Source organism: Gallus gallus, chromosome 3 (genome assembly GCF_016699485.2).
Source record: "Gallus gallus isolate bGalGal1 chromosome 3, bGalGal1.mat.broiler.GRCg7b, whole genome shotgun sequence".
In the NCBI taxonomy this organism is placed as follows: Eukaryota; Metazoa; Chordata; class Aves; order Galliformes; family Phasianidae; genus Gallus; species Gallus gallus.
In genome coordinates, this window is record NC_052534.1 from 80,561,335 (window position 1) to 80,584,331 (window position 22,997).

The window sequence follows — 22,997 nt, forward strand, 5'->3', positions numbered from 1 at the left end:
TGCTGCTTTCCTGAATGGTCCAGGGATCATAATCAGAGCTAAATCTTAGTCTAGAAGGTTTTTATGTGACAAGAATAAGACTGCTATCCAGCCTGCCCTAACTTCCTCTCAAAAAGTCTCTAATTTCTGCGCTTGTACACACATTAAAAGGGGAATAGCAGGTTCTAATTTTCATTCAATTGGTCTTTGTTTTTTACAGGATCCAGAGGACAGGAAATTACAGTACGTGGATCAGAAACAAGCCATTGTTTTACTGGCCTCTCACCAGACACAGAATACAATGCAACTGTCTTTGTTCAGACCCCTAACCTTGAGGGTCCTCCAGTCTCTGTGAGGGAACATACGGGTAGGTGATAGATACTGTGAACCTTAAATTTTGAATACAGAACTTGTCTTGTTTCAATGATAGAGCTTGTCTTGTTTCTAAATGTCTTTCAGTACTTCTTTTAAGTGTTTTTTCCTCTTTCTGTCAGTGTAATGTCAACTGGACTTTGAGGGGAAGTTTTGTAACATTAGAAAATTTAGTGAGAAAAGATATGGATCTTTCTATGGTAATATAATACATAATCTAGAGCTTTCCTTGAATGAAATAATTTATATTGAGCCAATTTTTTTTTTATTTTATTTCAGTCCTCAAACCTACAGAGGCACCAACTCCACCGCCTACGCCTCCTCCACCTCCCACAATCCCTCCAGCTCGGGATGGTATGTTGATTTGTAGATCTATGTAGTATTTTTACGTTGTTGCTGTACTGCCTTAGGGTTTAATTCTATTTTTCATAAGTTTAAATAGATTTAAAGCTAGCACAGTAATTTAGGGTCTGGGGTTTTTGATCAATTTCTTAGTTGCCTCTGTTTGCTTTACTGGACTCTGAAATTTCCTGGATTAGAATGGAAAGGTGAATACATATATTTGGGGAAAAAATCAAGATATTCTGTAGCTCTATAGCAAATCTGCTAGTGTAGCCCTCGGAGTTTTTATAAAAGCTGTTCAGAAAAAAATGTCATTTAAGGCATTTGCATTTGATTATTGAGCTTTTCATTTCTTAAAGAAATTAAATATTCTTTGAGAATATTTAATAAATGTTTTCATGTTGAGCATAAAACACTTTCCATTTGATGATGTTATAGTAGAAGTTTGCTAAATACTTGCCTTTCAAATTTTTGAAGCAATGCTCTTTATTTCATTGTGCTATGAATGGTATATTTCAAGTGTTCCTTTTCTTGGTCTTTCAGTATGCAGAGGTGCTAAAGCAGACATAGTGTTCTTGACTGATGCTTCCTGGAGTATTGGTGATGATAACTTCAACAAAGTAGTAAAGTTTGTTTTTAATACAGTAGGAGCCTTTGACTTGATTAATCCTGCTGGAATCCAGGTAGGTTAGTCATTTCCATTGAGTACATTTTAGAAGGAAGCTGAGGCTGGAGCTGGATTACTAAAGTTGTTTGTACAGTGTGTGTATATGCATAAATATATATTAAGTGTATGAGGTTTTCTGTAGATACTAAGGGAATCTAGTTGTTTTACAATAACTTTTGGCTATCAGAAGTCTGTTCTGAGTGTTGAGTGAGGACTGTGTTTTAATTTCTCAGTTCAAGAATACTTAAAGTGTAAACAGTAATAGCTAAGAGGAATAGACTTCCACGATTTCTCTGCTGATTATTGTTGTCATGTATTTCTGTCAGCCTTCTTACTTTAACCATTACTTATTTTTTCTATTTATGTGAAGCTGGATGAGATTGCTGCTAGGGTTCAATTAATAGCACACTTTTGCCACAAAGCTTACAAATTAACTGTTGAGCACTGCAATGATCTATTTTCCTGTGAATTGCTGAGTCTCCAGTCTAAAGATGAAGAAGACCTGATACAAGAGGCAGAGACATGTAACTGCTAACATTCAGCAAATTGTGGAAGTCAAATGCCTCTTGAATTAGATGCAACAATCTCTGGTTTTGAATGAGACATTTATTAATAATTAATTCATTATTAATAATAATTTTAAAAGAGCAATTTATTTCAATAAATATTAATGTATACATACAGAGAGATGTTCAGCACTGAATTAGTATGATACCATAATATTGCAATTATACATAATGAATAATAAGAAGAACATAAAATTTATACATATTTAAATTTAAAAGTGATTTAAGAATAAACAAACAGTGATTATATTCTACTACTTAAGGCAAGAGAACACGCAGTTTTGTATATGTCAAAGTTCACTGGCATTCTGTCACCAGGTTCTTATTGCATTTCTTAAAAATAAATGGAGGAGATTTTCTTGACAATATATACCTACTCAAAAGCAGAGAGAATATATTATAAAACTGGCTCCACAGTAATAGAAATCTCTTAATTATCCATGTTTAAAATCAAAACACATTTTATGCTCAAAGGAAATAAAGATGTGTGTGTATACATTGCTATGACAGTATCTGTTTATGTAAATATGTGTGTGTGTGTGTGTGCATAATCATATGTATGTGGGAAAGATTTTTCAATTATTTAATGCTTACTAATGTACCAAAATACATATTTCAATTGAGTCTGAACTGGAGATATGTGACTAAACACAATGATGCATTCCCTCCAGGTTTCATTTGTGCAGTACAGCGATGAAGCAAAATCTGAGTTTAAACTGAATACATTTGATGACAAGGCTCAAGCCCTGGGAGCTCTTCAAAATGTTCAATACAGAGGAGGAAACACACGGACAGGTAATTCTGAACAATAATTTTATTTTTGTAAGATAAATTGCCTAATGATCCTGATATTTCATGGACAAAGGCTTAGATTTTTATGTTTTTCTGTTTTAGTTGAGTGGCTGTCACTCTGTCAAAGTAAAGTAAGGGATTTCTTAATGGATGATGGATAATATGGCTGACCCATTTGTTGTACACTTTGCAGGCAAAGCCCTAACATTTATCAAAGAAAAGGTTTTGACTTGGGAGAGCGGCATGAGACGAGGTGTTCCCAAGGTACTTGTTGTTGTCACAGATGGTCGATCACAGGATGAGGTGAGGAAAGCAGCAACGGTCATACAGCACTCTGGTAAGCGATTCACAGTACCTCGCTATTTCATTTCCTTAGCATGCTAACCAATGCAATTTATAAGTGGTGCTTCAGTTGTCTTGGAATTCTTTACCTGCCATGTATGGATTCAGAAATTTATTCTGGTTGTTTAGAATGACTCAGAACTATTTAAAGAATTTAGCCTTTCAGGACCAGACTTTTTCTTTATCCTCTCCTCTACGGGAGAGTATGGCTTCCCAGGACTTTCAAGGAATTCCTCATGCATACTGTTTTATAAAGCTGACTTTTGGTTACTTCTTTCTCCTTGCTCTGAGGACCCCAGGCATCATCATGGAGAGTACTCCATCCTGGTGCTTTTGCTAAGCTGGGCCTGGCTTTTTGAACTTTGTTTTACTTGACACAAACTACAGGAGCTTTAGGGAAAGGAAGTGCTTTTTCTGCAGCTAGGTGTGAACTGGCTTCTTCATTGCCTTTTGAGCTGAGAAACATTGCACTCCTGCTTTAGACTGCTGAGTGTGGCAGATGTGTGACTAAGCATGTACTCTTTTTCCCTGCTCTCAGCAGCCTCTACTGAGCTTGCCCAACAGTCTTGCATTTCATTGCATGAACCACCAGGAATGCAGTTTCCTGAATAAGAAGATGTGCTTCCGTATGGGAATCACTGGCACGTAAACCACAAGTGGTCATCTTGTCTGCCTCTGTGATCTGGAAGAATAAGCTCCATCTAGATGATTTCTAAAGATGTTTGGCTAACCTATTCATAAAAATTTCTACAGTCCCTATGGATAATCTGCTTTAGTGCTTAACTTATGCCAATATTTGTAAAGCTTTTCCTCATACTTTACCTAAGTGTTTCTTCAGGCTAATGAAGCTGCTGTCTTCTTTTCATTTCCCTAGTTAACCAGGAAAGCAATTGATAACTGTACACTGTAACAGGCCTTCATACTTGAAGCCTGTTGTCATTTCCTCTTTTTGTCTTTTTTTCTAGGCTAAACAAATACAAATCCATTTCCTTCAATCTCCTGTTGATTGTGTTTTCCAAACCCCTTATCATTGTCATTAGCTATTTTCTTCAGTTACTTTACATCTTAAATACTGTGTTCAAAGCTGGACAGCATATTTTAGCCAAATGTTCATCAGAACTGACCACAGAGGGACAATTATTTCCCATCTCCTTTTGAAAAATTCAAAATGCAAACAAAAATGGGCTTATCGTTTATAGTTAATGTTAATTCTTCCTTCAGCTTCCAACCAATATTTTTGTGCAGTTTTCTTGTTAATTACATTTTTTTTTCTTTTGGAGAAATTTTTCTTTTTAGTGATAAATTGTGTAATGAACAGTTTTTCTTCTTTCCTGTTTTCTGGTACAATAAAAAGAGGTCAAATTATCATATGGAGAATTAGGTGGGAGAACGGAAAGGAAGACATGAGTCAGAAAAATAATTCTGTTGAGGGCATAAGATATGACAGAACAAAAACTTGATATAAAAGGCAAGGAGACTCCATTTTAAGGATTTGAAGATGAAAATCACCTGACAAAGGGAAAGATTATGCTTTATGATTAAATTCTAGGGGCTGGGTTCTTCTAATTTTACTTTTGCCATCTACTAATTATCTAGTGGTGGTGGTACTTCTATAGTTACTGAAGAGAGGAACAGATAGGCATCTACAGAAAACAGCTTCTCCTATCCTGAAGTTTGCAAGCTAGGGAGATGACCTGAATTGCATCCTGAATCTGTCCTTGACAGCAGTCAATGAAAGAAAGAGGAGAAAATTTTGAAAGAAAGGTGCAAAAAGCAATTTAATCCCTCCCGAGCTTTGATAGAGTGAAAGGGTAACAAGAATGTATACTCATAATGAAGGCTGGATACTGGAGTGGATAGACAAGACAATGATAGCGTTTGAAAAATATTGACCTGCAAAATGGCTATGTATTTTCTACTATGTTTCAAGTAACAAATGTTATTTCTACAGGCTTCAGTGTCTTTGTGGTTGGTGTGGCTGATGTGGATTACAATGAGCTGGCCAAGATTGCCAGTAAGCCCAGTGAACGTCATGTATTTATTGTTGATGACTTTGATGCATTTGAAAAGATTCAAGATAACCTCGTCACCTTTGTGTGTGAGACAGCTACCTCAAGTGAGTAGAAAATACCATTTTCCCTTTTCCCAAACTGATGAATTTGTTTATATACTGTTATACTTGTAAATCAATTTAGAATACATCAAAAACATGTTTTCATATAAAAGTTAGGCTTTGTAATAACTGCACGCGGTTTGAGAGAGCAAAAGTTTTTTGTTGTTAATTTTGAAGTAACTATTGTATTTAGTGTAATGTTGTCTGACATTTCAAAAGTCAAAACGAACAACAGTCAGTTAGAAGTTCTGCTCTTTATAAGGAAGCAGAATGATACCTAATATGAACTGGGGGACACAACCGGTCTCTTTACCTTTGGTCCAGTCTTCTATAAGAGCGTGGGTAAGGTGTGTGATGCTGTTTCAAAGTGATTGAAATTAAATGTCAGTTGTTTACTCAAGAGTTATCCTTCAGTGGCAAAAAAGAAAAATTCTCAGGCCTGCCATGTCCTCAGTGTGACTCCCTAACTTCATCCGCTGGCTCCTTAGGAGCCATATAAATCTGCAGTTTTTCTCTGTGATTCTGACAGCTAATATGCAGCCTGACTCATGCCTCTAATATTTGTGGAAAGATTGAGTCAGTTTGCCCCTTTCTTCTTAGGAATTAGACTCAAAATATTTTGGGGGCTCATCTGTTATCCTGTACAATTTGTCATGGTAGCAATATCCAACTACAAGTAGTAAGTAAAGGTTTTAGCAGTCCATCTAATGCAGAACAGAACACAATGTGACAATCATAGCAATAATTGGCTGACAATTTATATTAGTACAGAATTTTTGCTGATAAAATTGTCTAAGTAAGTACATGTTCATATCATGGTAGGGATCATATTTTTGAACTTACACGTTTTTTTCATTTCTTTTAGCTTGTCCTCTTATTTACTTGGAAGGATATACTTCACCTGGTAAGAAACAGCCTATATTTTGCATAGGTTCATTTTTGTCTTATACAGCTCTACAGTGTTTTTATTGTTTTTTCTTTCCTGATTTAAAGGTTTCAAGATGTTGGAATCATATAATCTGACAGAGAAGCATTTTGCTTCTGTGCAAGGTGTATCACTGGAATCAGGTTCTTTCCCAAGCTATGTAGCATATAGACTCCACAAAAATGCCTTTGTCAGCCAGCCAATACGGTAAGTAAATGAGAAGGACTCAGGGCAAACGGGTGGGGAAGGATTAACAGAGTTTATAACTAATAGCATTAGTGTTTCATGGAAAATGCATTTATTTGATGTTCTTTTTACTGAAATCCAGGAAAAATACTCCAAAGTACATCCATCCTTGTTCTTGTTAAATACTTATCTGTTTCTTCCTTTGCAATCTGTTCACTGTTAATCCAGTTGCTTTTTGTTCTCTTATTTGACGCTGTCTTTCTTAACCACTGTACTTACGTATAATATAGAGCCTGGTAACAGACTCAGTTGAGCAACAGCCTCCTCAGTACAAAGAGCCCTACATTGCCAAGGGAAAATGGTTTCAGTGTAGAGGGCTGAACTTCACTTTGCAGTAAGCAGCACTCTGACACCACTGAATTAGGGTATATTCTCTTGTAGCTGAGTTGCTGTATTTGGCCAATGGAGTGGAGATTTAAAGGGCCTGTAGTCTTACAGCTTCTAGCAGAAGGGTAATATGTGATCATTCCTTCCAACTATCACAAGCACTACAGAAATTTAGCCGTTAGTTTTACTAGGAGAAATCTAGTAAATCCTTTTCTTTTACATATGTTCCTCACCCTTCTACTTAGGCTTATGGTTCAGAAAGGGCCTCCTAAGTCAGAGGAGATGCCTGAAGATAGACCATTACTCCTATTTAATTTAACGAAATTTATTCTTTTTTGTTGTTGTTATTGTAAAAGCCTTTGAATTCTCCTGCCAGATTGGTAAAGATCAGATCACATGTACAGGCTTCACACTGGGGTGTATGAAGTAACAGTTTCTTTTTGCTGGCCTTCTCAGCTCACAACTTTAAAAGCTGAGGGTGGACTAAAGGGCCTTTTGAATTCATTGATGTGCCAATACAGTTATGAAAGTGATCCTTGACAGCCCGTATTTTTACAGTGTAGGGAAGTACATATAATCCCAGTCAGTGGTGTCTTGTTTTGCAATTCTGTTCCATTAATACAAATCATGCATTAAACAGGATAAGTAGGATGATAAGAAGATAATAAAGAAAGCCTTTCTGTTTCTTTCAGGTTATTTAGAATGTTTTCATACACTTTATTGTCTGCTGTAGGAGGTGGAATAGACTTGGCAGACTATTTTGGGCACTTAGCTTTCATAAGAAGCCAGAATATAAAACTCACTTTAGACTGAGTCAGCAAGGCAATAAAAGCATCCTGATCCTAGTGGCATAGCTATTTCATATTTGACATAACTTGCTATCAGAGATATAAATAGAATGGCTATATCTACTTTATTATTTTCTTTCTTGCACTGTGCTGTGTGTTGTTGTTGATTTTTGATATGATTGTAATTGGAAAGTATTCTTAACTGAGTGGGTAATTAAATTTTGCCTAAAATATTCATGTCAAGGTTTCTCTGTTTATGCTCATGGTGCCAAATTCTTCTCCCAATTCCAGTTTACTGGTGAAGGAGATGCATGATCTATCTCCCTTCTTGCAGCTACTTTCCTGCACTCTGCATGTCTCCTTCAAAAAATGCCAGAGGCCATCTGCTGTGTATTTTTATTTATTTTCAGCTTTGTGACTTTTTAATGTCTAACAGTCTGAGCATCACAAATCTAAATGTCAGCAGCCACCAGTGGCTGAGGTGGGGCCCAAATACATCACCCGTTGCAGGGAATATGTTTCCTTCATTATCTCTGTTCCTCAAAGCCATACATAGTTAAACAGAGTATTTTCCAATGCTTGTCTAAAATAAGCCAGGTGAAAAAAGACTACAGAATTTTAGAAACTTACCATGAAGGAATTCAAAATAGATGTAGTTTATGTAGATCTTGCTATAAGAATAAACCTCCCAGGGTTCTTGGTCACATTCTGGCTGTCCCCATAACCATGATGCCTTGACCAATTTAAGATAGGCTGTGAGTTCGTTGTAAAAAATAACAAAGTGATTTTTATCACTTAGTACTTTTTTACGGAGAGAGTAGTTAAAATGCACAGTTCTGTTAAACATTGTTGTTTCCCCATTACCCTTAACTCATTTCTTTGAAGAAGAGCTTGTTTATTTTCCTCATATGTTTCCATGTGAAAAAATGTCTTCATATTGTCTTAACAGGGAGATTCACCCAGAGGGACTGCCACAGGCATACACTATCATCATGTTATTCCGTCTTCTGCCTGAATCCCCCAGTGAACCTTTTGCTATTTGGCAGATTACAGACAGAGATTACAAGCCACAAGTTGGAGTTGTGCTTGATCGTAAGGATGATTATGCTTATTGAACAGAAAATTTATACATTACATTACTTTGCATGTATTATTCCGCAATCTTTCCAAAACCAAAGCATTATTACATGGTAACAAATTTAAATAGTTTCAGTTTTAAAATATATACTTTTTTACTTTGTACATAGATTAATTTTTCAACTAATATACCTTTTACCTTTGGTATTACCTTTCAAACCAAAGGAACGTACATCTATGTAGCTATGTCAATTGAACCAGCTATCATCTGTGTTTACCCACCAGAGTGCTGGGTAAACTACATTTTATCCACAAGTCTATCTTAAGATGTTGATTTCATCTTTACATCTAAAATGAAATGTATTATTTTATTTTTTTGCAGCTGGCAGCAAAGTGTTGTCATTCTTTAACAAGGATACAAGGGGAGAAGTTCAAACTGTAACTTTTGATAATGATGAAGTAAAGAAAATCTTTTATGGAAGCTTCCACAAGGTAAAGGATTGAAATTATGAAGGTTACTTTCTGAAGTGCTGTTCTTTGGAACAGAGCACAAGCAAGCAGAAGCTACTGTCAGTTATATCCAGTTCTTTTACAGTCCTGTAGATGACAGAACAAGGAGCAACAGGCACAAACTGGAATATGGGAAGCTCCATCTGAACTTCCTTGATCCAGTTGAAACTTCTTTAGGAAAAACCACTTTGAGGGTGTCAGAACTGGGGGAGAGAAAAAAGTTGCACAGCAAGGTTGTCAAGTCTCCTTGTCTGAAGATATTCAAAACACATTTGGATGCTTACTTGTGTGACGTGCTGTAGGGAGCTTGCTTTAGCAGGGGGTTGGACTAGATGATCTCCAGAGGTCCCTTCCAACACTTAAAAATCTGTGACTGTGATTCTGCAACACAGGCTTACAAATCACATAATTCAAGATCTCTGAAGTTATAGTTCTTCTTTGGCTATGGAATGTAAGGCCTGTGTTGAACCAGTGTAAAAGATGGGTTTGTCAAGATTGTGAAAGTGGAGAGATAAATACCACAAGGCATCATAGCCTATCTGACTCATGAAATAAAAAAAGATAATCTGGGAAAAAGGAAAAGGAAGATGTGATGAGAATTTTTTTTTCTGGAAGGGTAGAATGTAATGATTTGGATCCATTGAGAGAAGAGGAAGATGTAGCCATGGAAACTAAGTAGTTACTGACTTGTAGATGAAAGCAAGGAGCCAATATTGGTAGTTGAATAGAATATTGAATGAGATTTATATGATTAACAAACATAACACGTGTATATTTACGTATTTTCTATGTATGCAAGGATGTTGGTATATTTTTTGGCTTTAGATTCACTGGACCTAAGACATTCCATGTTATTCTATAATAATACTATATATATTATATAATAATGTAGTTTATGTAATGACAACAGTAATGTGAATGGAAGGAACAAAAATAATGAGAGAGAACACATAATAGATTGTATAATCTGTTTCAAATTTAGAGTGGAACTCACATTTTTGAATTGTCAGAATGGCTAGTGAAATTTGCCTTTGCCTACAAATGTGACAATTTTGTGCTTGCTTTTAAATGTTGTGGATCAAATTATGAAAAGTTGATCCTGCCAGACTTTCTTACTTCTAGACTTTGAGAAGTGTTTAGTTCAGGTTACGTGTATGCCTAAAACCACAACTTCAGAAATATTTTCCTGCTGTTAAGCACGTGTGTTTAAGGCAAGAAAGTGTCTTGCAATTGCAACATTTTCAGTAAGCTGAAATGCACATTCTGATGTTTTCCCTTATCTCCCTTCTGTTTAGTTTAGTTTTTCCTCTGATGACTAAATATGGCTGCAGTATAACATTTGTTTTCTTTATGATACCCTCTCCAGCATGACCAGTCACTACAAGCATTCCTTTGAGGATACTGATAAGGGGTTGCCTCTATTGACTTTCTGATACTGGAGGCCAGGTTGCGAAGCACGCTTTGCTACAGCTGAAGGAAGGGAAAGTTAGCTGGTGCCAGCATTACAGTGTGTTGACACTTGATCTGTTTAAACACAGTACTAAAAATCAGTCAGTACTATAAGAGTTACTGTTTTCTTCAGAACTTTAGAGAGGGTAATTACCCAAACTGTTTCTGTATCTTGTCTAATTGTTGTAGTGTTTGTAATTTACTTAATGACTATTTTCCTATATGTAAAGAAATGTTTGTCTCATGACATTTGTAACTGCTGCTTATGAGTAGCTTGGATCACACCTGCATTATGCAGCCTCTATTTTGTCTTTGGCATCTGTCTTTTTGCATTCCTGTTTTTTTAGTAGCTTAGTTGGACAACTGAATTTTCAGGAACTGTGTTAATCTATTGGAGTGAGAAAAAAAACTGTCAGCAAAGGCTAGAATATGTATTGTTTTGCGTTAAAAGTTTTTCCACCTTATTACCAAGGAGTAGTGAAAACGCAGAATAGCATTTAGCATTTCTCATTCATATTGGTGTGAGAGATGAGACTTCCATTATTCAAGTCAGTGATGTGAAGCTCGCTACATGCTGTATTATCAGCAGTCTGTTTTAAGTGTCAACTGCTAAGTTCACTGATGTCCAGAGTCGCATTTTTCCTTACAGTTTCTCTAAATATGATAGAGGTGAGGAGAATTCTTTGATAGCACTTATGCTGAAGTTCTGCTTGTGAATCAGTGCAAATGGGGAACAACCTGCAACCCCAGCAACAACAGCAATCTTGTATAACTGTTTACTACATTCATTGATGAATGCAATTGAAGAAGTTTACATTAATTGTTACATACAGTCATACATAAGAACAGAAAATAATCTGAAGATGGTGAACAATGTTCAGAAGTAGCAGCTATTGGCAAATTACATTAAAGCTCTGAAACTACAAAATCTTGCTTATGTGACTATATCCTAAGCAAAAATGAACCATGCAGTGTACTGATGCACTGCCTTCTTTACCCAGAAAGGAATAAAAAGTTCAGATTTTGATAGTATTTTGAAGTAACTGGAGTAGCCTCGACTTAAATAGCTTCTATTTATGATTTTACACCATGTAACTGAGCAGTCTTCTCTGGGCTTTCTCCAGAATGATTACTGAGATTGCTGCGTGAGTCACATTAATGATAGCATCATGGGACTCCCCAGCTCATGTGCTGGGAAAGCCTTATGTATCAACCATGTTGATTAGTTCCTAATAAGGGATAGCAGTAGTTTCAACTGGATGAAGGAAGGAAAGTAAGATTAACACATTTCATAAGGTAATTTTGCAATTTCTTCTACCATCTAGTTTCAAAGAAATGACAAGGCTTTAAAAGACAAGAAGATGTTTTCCAAAATGTCAAACATTTTTGTGGTTTTTGCTAGATGACTTACTGGCTCATTCATTGAAGCACAGTTAACTACACCTAACCGTGAGGAGAGATTTACTTTGGCATACTTGAATGCTCTGTGTAGCATAGCAATGGTGAAAACTGTTGAATCTGGCACGTCCCATAGGAAAAATCCTGACTGCCTCAGACAGTCATTAAACTTTTAACTGAATGTTTTGGAGAGACGTACTTCTTCTACTTGCTTATTATTACCACGCTAGACTTCCTTTTTGATTGCAGTTTTGCAATAGTTAGCCACAGGAAATTTGATAATAGGTTTATGTCTTTCTGCTGATGTACATGTGGGATAATACTTTGCATAGCTTATTGATGTGGTTCATTTAGCAGAAAATCAGAATGCTATCAAACTTGATCTTAGAGAGAGAGAGAGAGATTAAATTATGTTTGCTTTTGTAAAGCTTCATGCCTTCTGGCACTGTAAATGGTCAGAAGTGATGCTTTATTTTAGTGTGCTAGAAACTGAAGAGAGAATTTCTGGTAACATTTTGTTGAAAACAAAATCAAATGGCATTGAACACAGAGATGAAGGATTGAATACAGAAATGTGGAATTGTCAGAGCTGTTGGAGTGGGTCCAGAGGAGAGCCATAAAGATGATCAGAGGGCTGGAGCACCTCTCCAAAAAAGAAGTGCTGTGGGAGCTGGGCTGTTTAGCCTGTAGAAATGAAGGCTCCAGGGAGACCTGATAGCAACTTTCCAATACTTACAGGAAGCTTATAAACAGGAGGGAGAGCAAATTTTTACATAGTCTAATAGTGATAGGACAAAGGGGAATGGCTGTAACTAGAATGGGGGAAATTTAAGTTAGATGTTTGGGAGAAATTTTTCACTGAGAGTGGTGAGGTGCCACCATGGCTGCCCAGAGAAGCTGTGGGTGCCCCGTCCCTGGAAGTGTTCAAGGCCAGGTTGGATGGGGCCTGGTCAGCCTGATGTAGTGGTTAGTAACCCTGCCCATGGTAGGGGAGTTGGAACTGGATGGTCTTTAAGGCCCCTTCCAACCTAAGCTATCTTATGATTCTATGTTTTATTTACTGTCAACAGTAGATTTCTATTAGATTTGTGTCTAGGTCATGAAATTTAAGCTGGAATTGAGAACTGGCATTAAATCAGTAATGAATGGACTGAGTTGGTTTCTTGGGGGAGTCCTTTATATTTTTTGACTGCTTGGATTGCTGCTTCATTGGATGGGTAGATGATGCTCTAGTAGTCATTGATGTTTGAACCTTTTCAAACTGATGGTCATGTTCATCAATATGATATAGATTTGCCTCCTAAGTTTTGTGTGCAAATGAAAATGAAGTAACATGCATTCTCTGTGCAGATGTATTTTGCTTTAATTTGTGACAAGTAGTTAATGTTCCAGTGGAAAGTCTTGCACATTTAGTACCTTTTAGAACTAGCAAACTGCATCCATAGTGTCATTTGATGCTGCCATTTACCTGTAAAATTTGTGTATGATCAAATGACTGAGTATATTATGTGTAAATGATAATGAATTTCAAGTTATGGCATACTGCTTATTTTATTTTGTGGAAAGCTTAACTTTTATTAGCAAAATATACTTTAAACTCTCTCCGTTATCTTTCCACTGTTTTTTTTTATTTCACTGGTGGACAACATTAGGAATGTTAATTAAAAAAACACTAATCTATGCAGTGCTGAGAATTGAACTGTGATGCTAACCGAATTTCAGATCACAAAAAATTAGGACAATTTCGAAAGTCTTAATTCCAGTGATATAGAGCATAACTACATAATGTTTAGAGAGTTTGAGATAAGCTGTGTTGATGCCTTGGAGACAACTCCACATGGGAAAATGTTTAATATGAAAAACAAAAAAAACAACAAGCAAGTTCCCAGGATATTTTTCAGGCAGTTGTTGACTCAGGACATTTAAGGGAATCTCTGTTTCCACTTTATGCCAATTTTTTTTAAGTGGTCATCGAATAGCAGTATGTTTCTGAAGGGTTACATGCAGTGATGACAGAAACCTTAAAACATAAATATATAATTCATGGATTTTTTTACAGCTGGTCCTTATATGTTGATATCTGAGCAATTATATTGATATTGTTATGTATATAAAATATATGCCATATGTAAGGTATATAAAACCACTCTAAACTTCTCCGTTGCCTTAAGATGTTCTTCTATCAACTGCATTTTAGATTCAATAAGAACTCAAACCCTGTTTCTGTACTGGAGATGCCTGAAGCTCTTCTGTTTTTATAGATAGATAGGAAATTCACCTGTATTCATTATGTGGCCACATTAGAACTCTTGTTTATTTGAGCAATAGATTGTCCTTTTGTTTGTTCATACATTGTCTCATATTTAATCCTGTACAGTCACTGCAGGATAAATGACCATAATCACTGTAAATTTTTAGAATGCTAACCTTTGGTTTTGTTTCTCTTGTTCTTCTAAGTACAGCTTACTATATTTAACCCAAACACTGTTCTCCTTGTACAGTTACTCTCCTCCCTTTGTTACAGCCATTCTTTTCTCCCTCTGCAACTTCACTTATTTCCAGTAATTAATCCTTTCTCCTTTGTTTTTGCCTTATTCTGGCAGAGATTTTTGCAGTCAAATTTATCTCCTGGAAATTTATTTCTTGCTTTTTCCATTATTTTGTCACTAAATATATATGTATATATATATATTTATTTTCTGGACAGGCTATTCTGTTCTCTTCTTATATCTCGGAGTAACTATTAATGAGTCATCTGCGGAAACTGAGCCCTGGATTTTTGGATCTGAAATGATCTACACTGTGAACTACAGAGTCTATTAGCCAGTCACCGACTCATAAACCTCTTGTGTGGCCCCAGCCATTAGAAGAGAACAAGAAGAACTTACATTCGCTTTCTCTTTAAAATTCTTTTTATTTTTGATTTTTATGTGGTCCTAAAGCAACTGTCAGGCAAGCTATTTTAAAAGAAAAAAAATTAATTGTTGAACGTTGCAGTTCAACTGTTATATTAAGTAGTACTTACTAGCTGTGCCTGTGTATTCATCTTATCAATCTTTAACACCTTTTAAAGAAGTTACTAATGTTAGAATTTTTCCCTGTCTTGAAAGTAAATCAAGATTATCAGGAAGAAAATTTAAAACAGTGTCATTTAAGCAAGGAAATACTAGTTAAAATACTAAATATGTTTTTTCTAAGTAGTGCATTAAACTTTTTTTCAGGTTCATATTGTTGTCACTTCATCAAATGTTAAGATTTACATTGACTGCAGTGAAATACTGGAAAAGCCAATTAAGGAGGCTGGGAATATCACAACTGATGGCTATGAAATACTTGGGAAACTTCTGAAAGGTGACCGGAGATCAGCAACAGTAAGAGATAAACATCAATCCATATATTAATGCAAGCTCTTTTGTGAGAAAAGACGTTAGAAGTTAAGAACTGCTAAATAAGTAGTCTCACACCCAAAGCTTATAAGTTTCTGTATTGCAAGACTGAATGTACTTAACTGAGAAGCATGGGCTTGATAGTTTTTTATTCGAGGAGAACTGCAAGAACTGAAACCTAATAGCTGAAAGTTGCAGTCAAGTAAATTCAAATATGAGAATAAATATTGTTTTAATAGGGAAAGCAGTTAGTCATTGCAAATATTCCTGTGGATTCTCCATTCTTGGAAATTTTTAAATGAAGATTGTTTTGTTTTAATCTCCTACATGACATTCTGTAATGAAATGGTTTTAATTCCAGCAAGTCCTGTGATCTGTCTTGTGACAGAGTAATCCCCTCTGACTTTGTGATCTATAAACCTATAAAGAAAAAGTGGTGGCGGCAATGAAGGGCACATCAATTATCTCAATGAATTCACTATACTTAATGCATATTTAGTGCTATTAGCCAGGCTTTGTATTAGAAGATCTAAGGTTGCAATCTGGTCTGTGTGTGCAAAACCTAACACCTGAAGAAGATTCTTGGTGCTCACCTACAAATGTGTGGTTGTATATATGAAATTACAGGACTGTAGCTCTTGGGGTGAAAGAGAGGAAACTGTTCTTAATGTCCCTATTTGAAGCCTTTCTGCAGAACTTACAATTTAAGTGTTGTTTACCTTCTACTCCAGGACATGCATAAGCATCAGATTTTTTAGTTACTTGCAGCCTTAAGTAGGATTATTTTTTAATAATGTTTTAAAAGAGTTTTTATGTCACCAAAAAAAAAAAAAAAAAGTGAATGATGTTAATTACATTAGAAATAAGTTGTTTTAGAAGTCAATTTTAACACTATTGCCACTAGATTTTGTAGATAACGTTATCTTTCAAGGGTTCTCCTTTCCTTTATAGTTAGAAATCCAGAATTTTGACATTGTGTGCAGTCCAGTTTGGACTAGCAGAGACAGATGCTGTGATCTTCCTTCTATGGTAAGTATATATGAACTAGAGGCTGTTCAAAACGTTAATGATATCAAATATAACAATATCAATATTAGCCTGCACTGATAACACATTTAAATCTCTGTTGTCAGAGCAACCAGTGAACAACTCTGCATTTAGAGTTCTGCATCTGAGAGAGAAAGACTGCAGTGTGCTAGATTGAGGATAGTACTGAGAAGTGTCAAGGTTATATTTTGTACTTCAATACATATATTTAAGATCTTAGATATTATGAAATGAATAGCTACATTATGTTTTTATAAGTATGTTAGATTGGCATTCAAAAAGTAACTGCATAATCAACTCAAGCTGATTGTCTAATGGAAATAAATATTAGAAAAACAGAAATTCCATATGAATTTGGTATTGTCTCTGTTTCTGTTGCTACTGTGTTGTATTGCTTGCAGAGAAAATAATTAACTAAAAACATGAAAAATACTTGGAAAGCACTGTTTCACTGAGTTCTACTGTCCTCAAAACCAGGATAATAGAGAATCTTGTTATTGTAGCGAAGTGTGCTACCAACATGTACTTTCATTTAAATTGACGGTAAGAGTTGTGATTGAATTTTCAGAGAGATGAAGCAAAATGTCCAGCTCTTCCAAATGCTTGCACCTGTACTCAAGACAGTGTGGGACCTCCAGGACCCCCTGGACCTGCTGTAAGGAACCATTTGCAATAGAGATTTTTGTATATTTTTTAAAAATTTTTAATTTATGGAACTAGTTTCAGATCAATCAAAGTGAAAAAAGGTTACTTTGGTTTGGTTGGTGCAGAAAGAACTAACACCAGTTGATTTACTTCAGTGTGTCTTGTGAAAAGTCTGATAATCTTGTTCTCATGTTTCTTGAGTAAGTGGAAACATCCACTAAATTTTGTGAAACGAAGATCAGTCACAGAGACAGTTGGCGGTCAACGGGCTCATAACTTCATGTTAATCTGTTCTCATTTTGTCTTAGTTTGTAACAGAACTGGGCAGCTCCTTCCACTTGCATTTGCCTATATTTGTAAACCTTTTCCCATGCTTCCTGTTTAATCACTATGAATAGCTCCTCATTGTTTGATAGGCTGAAAGAGTCTGTCTCAATTTCAGCTGTCTTGTGCTCTGCTTACAAGAGGTTTTAGTGAAATGTGCAAATGCTTTTCTTAATTACAAGGTCAGTATTTCGTTCCAAGGAAAGAGTCACTATCAGGCAAATAAATTAAATTAGTGACTTTTTTTTTTTTTAACTTGGCTTGATAATAATGTATGGAATGAATATACTCCTACCAATTACTATGAATATAAGGGAGCTGTGTTCAGCCCAGTAGTCCTTCTGCTTTGAAGCCAAACTCTGTAATATGAAGCCTGTTTAAGTTGCCTAGCAGTCCCCTAGAGAGGTATCCAGAGACTTTCACGATTCCACTATCTAAAAAGAGTGAATATAAGTTATAGAACCTTATATCTGCAAAGACAAAATTGACAACTATTTTAATGGGTTGAATTGGCTAGGCTGAAGCTTATATGGCTTTCCTGAATTTCTATGTCATGCATCTTTTATACTCTTTAGCACTGTGGTCTGTACACTTCATATTTTTGAGCTTTCATGTAAGAATTTGATTTGAAAGTATTAATAACTTACCAGTGTAATGTACCCTTGCTTCTTCTGAACTAAGAAATACATTTTCTTTCCAAATGTTTAATTTAGGGTGGCCCAGGTGCTAAAGGTCCTAGAGGTGAAAGGGGTTTGACTGGATCATCTGTAAGTATCTTTCTGGAATGCATCTGTAACATCATGATATGGTTGCCTATATGAAAATTTATACGCTAAGTTCCATGCTGAGCTAAGAATGGATATTAAAAATTTAACTGGTAATATTGTTTACATGTAGTTCAGCTATTTGAGACTATGTATATGTAGCCTAAGTATATATATCTCAAAGGCATTGGCTGCACATCAGAGGACTAGATCATATGTATATTGGTGGTACTTCACACTCCGCAGCATTGTTGTCCTTTCTTCTGTACAGAGTAGACAGCTATACTTCTACTTAACACTGCCAGGAAGCATGTGTTGGCCTGTGACTGCCAACCTGAATCAGAAAATATTGTGTTCTGAAGTATCAGTGGGTCTCCAGTTTGCTGACTTACCCTAAGTGCCTAACCCAAAGGATTTTGCATTTACAGATATAAGAAAATGCTGCCATTTATAATCTTGTTTTAATTTTCTGCTCTAAGGGGCCACCTGGTCCTCGTGGTGAGACAGGTCCTCCAGGTCCTCAAGGCCCTCCAGGTCCTCAGGGTCCCAACGGGCTTTCAATCCCAGGAGAACCGGTGAGTGGCCATTTGGAGCATGGGTGACAGTGTCATTGGGTCAGAGGTCTTGGGAAGAGGGTAGCAGCTTTGCACTAATGTTCGTTTTTCCCCATGATACAGTAGTACTGTGAAACAAGTCTTTGTCTGAAAGAAGTCTTTTCCATTACAGTAGAATCCTCTTTCTGGGTGCTGCATGTGCTTATAAGGTGCTTATGAGGGCATGGGATCAGATTGCTGTGATGCACACTGTGTTACAGCATTTTCTCTTCTACAACTTTTCTATATGGTTTCTAGGCTTTGAAGTTCTATGACTCAAAACAAATCAGACTGGAGTGCAGGAAACTTAAGTGCGCAATGCTGTTCTGAACTTTCTCACAGATTCACAAGTCCAAATTCTATTTTCTGTGCTTAAACCGTTACTCAGAATTTCAGAGGCAATGGGTGTCTAGTTTTAGGCATCCAAAATAGTCCTTAGTTCCTTGGGGGATTCTTGGTGACAGAGTGTATATTTTAGTGGAGAACTACTTTTCACTTGATGTATATAATCAAAGAATAAGTGATATTGGCTTAATTCTGTTAACACAGTGTCACTAGATTGTGCTTTTTAAAGCAGATAGCACAGGAACCCTTTGTGTACATTCTGAATGTATTAAGACTGCTTTAGCTGTATTTTAATAAATTATTGTCTAAAAAGCAGGAATATAATTCCTGATTAGGTACATCTGGAATATTTTAGAATAGCCAGCAGCTTTTTTTAAATGAAATCTTTTAGTAAAATGTAAAGCTTATGGAAAAACAGAACTGGTATCTCATCGCACATTGTCTTGTTTTGCATTTGAAGCCAGTTCACCTTCTCAGTCTGTGCACCTATGTAGACATTAGGTCCATCTTCTCTTTTGCAGGACAAAGTAAAAAAAAAAAATCTGTTAACCAGTGTAGATGCCTTTTTGTTGTTGTTGTTGTTGTTAGATACAGGAAGGAAAATATTTGTTAAGGTAGCATAAAGATACCAACCAGCAAGAAAGGCCAAACATATTCCTTTTATATGTGTGATATAAAAGCACTTGCCATATCCAGTTTGAACACGTTTGGAAAATGAAAACAGCAATAAAAATGATATGATACTTGGAACTTCTCATTAGTTAAGAAGTTAAAATGACCCTTGTGAGTCCTGGAATATTGTTTTTCATGTCAATTTGCAATTTACATTGTCAGGCTATGCTTACAAATTGTATTACATTAAGTATTGTATTTTCAAATTCATTTCATGTGGTCTTAAACTATACATCTATACTACAGCATTGCAGTATATGTGGAACACAAGCAGGTTGTGACAGACAATGCAGTGCTTCTTTATATGGTCCCACGCCTTGTGGCCTAGAAGTTTTAGACTATAGATCAGAGAAAAAATGTCATACTCAAAAAAGACCCAGTCTTTACCTTTTCCTTTGAGTGTGGGTGGCTTCATTTATCAGCTGGGAAAGATAGGGGAGGAGAAAACTTGTTACCTTTTCCTACCTTGCTGCTTGTGGAGACAGTAATAATATTGTCTCTCTTACTGAAAAGTCTCTGATGCTTCCTTACCGTAACTTGTGCTCCTTCCTTCTCTCCTGTGTTTTTAGTATAATGTCAGCCAGTTGTCCTGTGTTTGCAAATGTTTATAAGATGAGTGTTACTTCAATCAAGAGGTATATGTATCTTGTTTTTCCCATAGTACATAGATGGCTTATGGACTCCTTCGTTGAGGTGTGTTGGAGTAATTTTTGGTGTCTGCTTACACAGATTAGTTATTTTGATACTCTGTTCTACAATTCAGAATATCTAATGATCATTTATGAATATCGTAGGGTCGGCAAGGAATGAAAGGTGATGCTGGCCAGCCTGGACTACCAGGACGATCAGTAAGTTGGTTCTTAATAAATTAAAAAAAAAAAAAAAAAAAAAAAAAAAAGCATTGCTATTTTACACTATTCCTGATGTGGATTGGAGGCTGGCCTTTGACATCTCTAGGAATCATAGAAATTTTTCATACCCTCCTAAGCAATAGTTTTGAAAACGCTATCATGTTACACTTAGGAATCTGAAATGTAGAAAATTCTAAACCATTCAAAACAGAGAAAGATTGAAAGAACAGCTGTATTGAGTCAAACCAAATATATATCTGGCCAATTGTGAATGTACAAGGAAAGATCATTGGATTAGGAAAAGTACACTGATATCTATACAGTAAAATCTCTTAACTTCTGACCACCTTGTAGTTAAGCATCTTCCTAAATGACAGGTTGCAGAACCTTTGTAGAGCTCTTCCTCAGTAGAGCTGTCTAATTGCCTTCTACTTTTGGAATTCAGATTTTCTTAGGCTAATCAGCTCCACAACCAATTGTGTGATTTCTTTGTGTGTGTTTTCAGTCCTTATAACTTTGAGAAATATACACTTAAGCAGCAATAGCCTGTAAAGAGACATGCTACAGTTGAATGCACAGTGAGATGAGACAGAAGCGGGGAAGAAATGGACCATATAATACAAGGCTGTTCAGTGTTGATTTCTACAGTAGTTGCCCTGATCCTGCAGAGTGTTGAGTGAGATCATTCCTGAATGTACTATTTTTGTTTTTATTCTTAACCCAGAAGCTACAAGGAAGAGAATTTACAACGTCCACTATAAAGCAACACAGTGTTAAAAATAGTGGATCAGGGAAAGGAACAATAAAGGAAAAGTCTAATTTTTTGTTTCTTTAGAAACACTCTAACCAGTGACTGCAGTTAGATTTTAGGACCAGGTGTTAAAAGATTAGCTGACATCTGTTAGACATGCTTGTAAAGGGAATAATTATGACATACTTGACTTCTGATTGTAGTACTGAAAAATAATGTTTGAAGTTTAAAAGAATGCAGTATAATGCAGTAAAAATGCAAGTGAGGGTGAAGACTCTTGTATCATATATACATGGAATAAACTGTTTCTCCTAAAGGATTTATTTTAGTAAATGTCAAAAACTGAAATTAAAGACTAATATTTAAATGTGTGCATAGTCACTGGGGTAAGTAGCATAGCAGATATATTTATTCTGTTTCTGATGCAGTTTATCATTTCTTTTTTCTCTCTAGGGAACCCCAGGCTTACCTGGTCCACCTGGCCCAGTGGGACCTCCAGGTGAAAGGGTAAGTTTTTTCCTTGGTTACCTTCCTGAAAGACCACATAATATGGTGGCGTTTGTTGTTGTTATTGTTGTTGTTGTTGTTTTGCCTTCTTTATCATAGCTTTCTGTTTTCAAGCACTTTTTCAAAGAGTCCTTTTATCTATATCCAGCCAGGAGAGGTTAATTGAAAGGACTGGAAAAACTTGCAGGTGAAAACCTCTCAGGATAACCATAGCCAGATAGTTTCTTTGAAAATTGCAGGACTCACTGACCTGAACAGGTTCTCAGGTGCCTGCACTTGATGAGCAGCGAGTCACCTGAGTAGGATTCTGCTGAGGTGCTCAGCCCTGCTGTCTTTTGCATACTGTTGCTGCTGTAGGGGATCTCATGAAAGCTCTACTTGTCTTGACATCTGCAAAATGTTATATCCCTAAACAATTTGTCTGTAACGTTCTTAGTGTGAAGGTCAAGTTTTCTCCTTAGCCCTTGATTATTTGGAGTTAAGAACTTTTCTTTGGATGGGGGAATTCTGAAATGTCTTCATAATCAAGAGCATGCTTACAGGTTGTTGCAATTCCTCTCTTCCTTGAAATCAACAAACAAGTCTCTTTTGTCTTCACAGTATCACATCACTCTTGAGATGACTGAAGCAATGACTTACTTTGACAGTCTAAATTAATAGCTGATACATGCATTTATAGTTGTGCTTTACTGGGTACTGATAGCCAGAAATCAAAATGGAGCACCACATGATAGACATTTGTCAAAGAACATTCCATGGGAGTGTTGAGTCGTTAACAAGCCATGGATCATCACTGCTAGTTTGGGAATGGGATTTCTCTGCATCCCTTTCTGAAGGGAGAGTAGCTGGGAGGAAGGTGTTCTGTTATTCGTCATTTAAGTAGAAATCTCAGGTTTTCCAGTTAATCTATAAGTAATAGAAAAGCAAAAAGAAATCCGCCTCTGGCATACAGCATCAATTCCTTTTCTTAAAATATTACTTCTAACATTAATTTAATACATATTAATTCCATCCTCAGTTAATCAATAGCAGCTGAACATCTAAATTGGCTCAAGCTTATTGTTCCATATATAGCCTTTCCCTGCTCTAGCTGTTGTGGGTATTTTTGTAAATATCATTGTGGATAGTTTTTAAAATACATGCTAGTAGTAATCAGGAGTATTGTGATTAAATACTTCTAAGGACCATTTTAATCAGGGGATTGCTACAATCTTAGGTT

At 36.1% G+C, this 22,997-nt stretch overlaps 1 protein-coding gene across 12 annotated transcripts in view; it reads left to right on the top strand.

Annotated features, from left to right (window-relative positions):
- The window catches only part of COL12A1 (collagen type XII alpha 1 chain), a 105,729-nt gene that overhangs the window by 67,158 nt on the left and 15,574 nt on the right, over positions 1-22,997 (top strand). For all 12 annotated transcript variants that reach the window (XM_040696832.2, XM_015284739.4, XM_046938509.1 and 9 more), the window contains 17 exons: positions 200-346; positions 631-705; positions 1,237-1,376; positions 2,598-2,721; positions 2,912-3,055; positions 5,012-5,176; positions 6,039-6,077; positions 6,167-6,305; positions 8,409-8,551; positions 8,919-9,028; positions 15,115-15,264; positions 16,231-16,308; positions 16,895-16,981; positions 18,009-18,062; positions 18,539-18,634; positions 20,464-20,517; positions 21,725-21,778. In XM_040696832.2, coding sequence (XP_040552766.1) covers positions 200-346; positions 631-705; positions 1,237-1,376; positions 2,598-2,721; positions 2,912-3,055; positions 5,012-5,176; positions 6,039-6,077; positions 6,167-6,305; positions 8,409-8,551; positions 8,919-9,028; positions 15,115-15,264; positions 16,231-16,308; positions 16,895-16,981; positions 18,009-18,062; positions 18,539-18,634; positions 20,464-20,517; positions 21,725-21,778 — 1,799 coding nt within the window. The remainder of the gene's footprint in view (positions 1-199; positions 347-630; positions 706-1,236; positions 1,377-2,597; positions 2,722-2,911; positions 3,056-5,011; positions 5,177-6,038; positions 6,078-6,166; positions 6,306-8,408; positions 8,552-8,918; positions 9,029-15,114; positions 15,265-16,230; positions 16,309-16,894; positions 16,982-18,008; positions 18,063-18,538; positions 18,635-20,463; positions 20,518-21,724; positions 21,779-22,997) is intronic.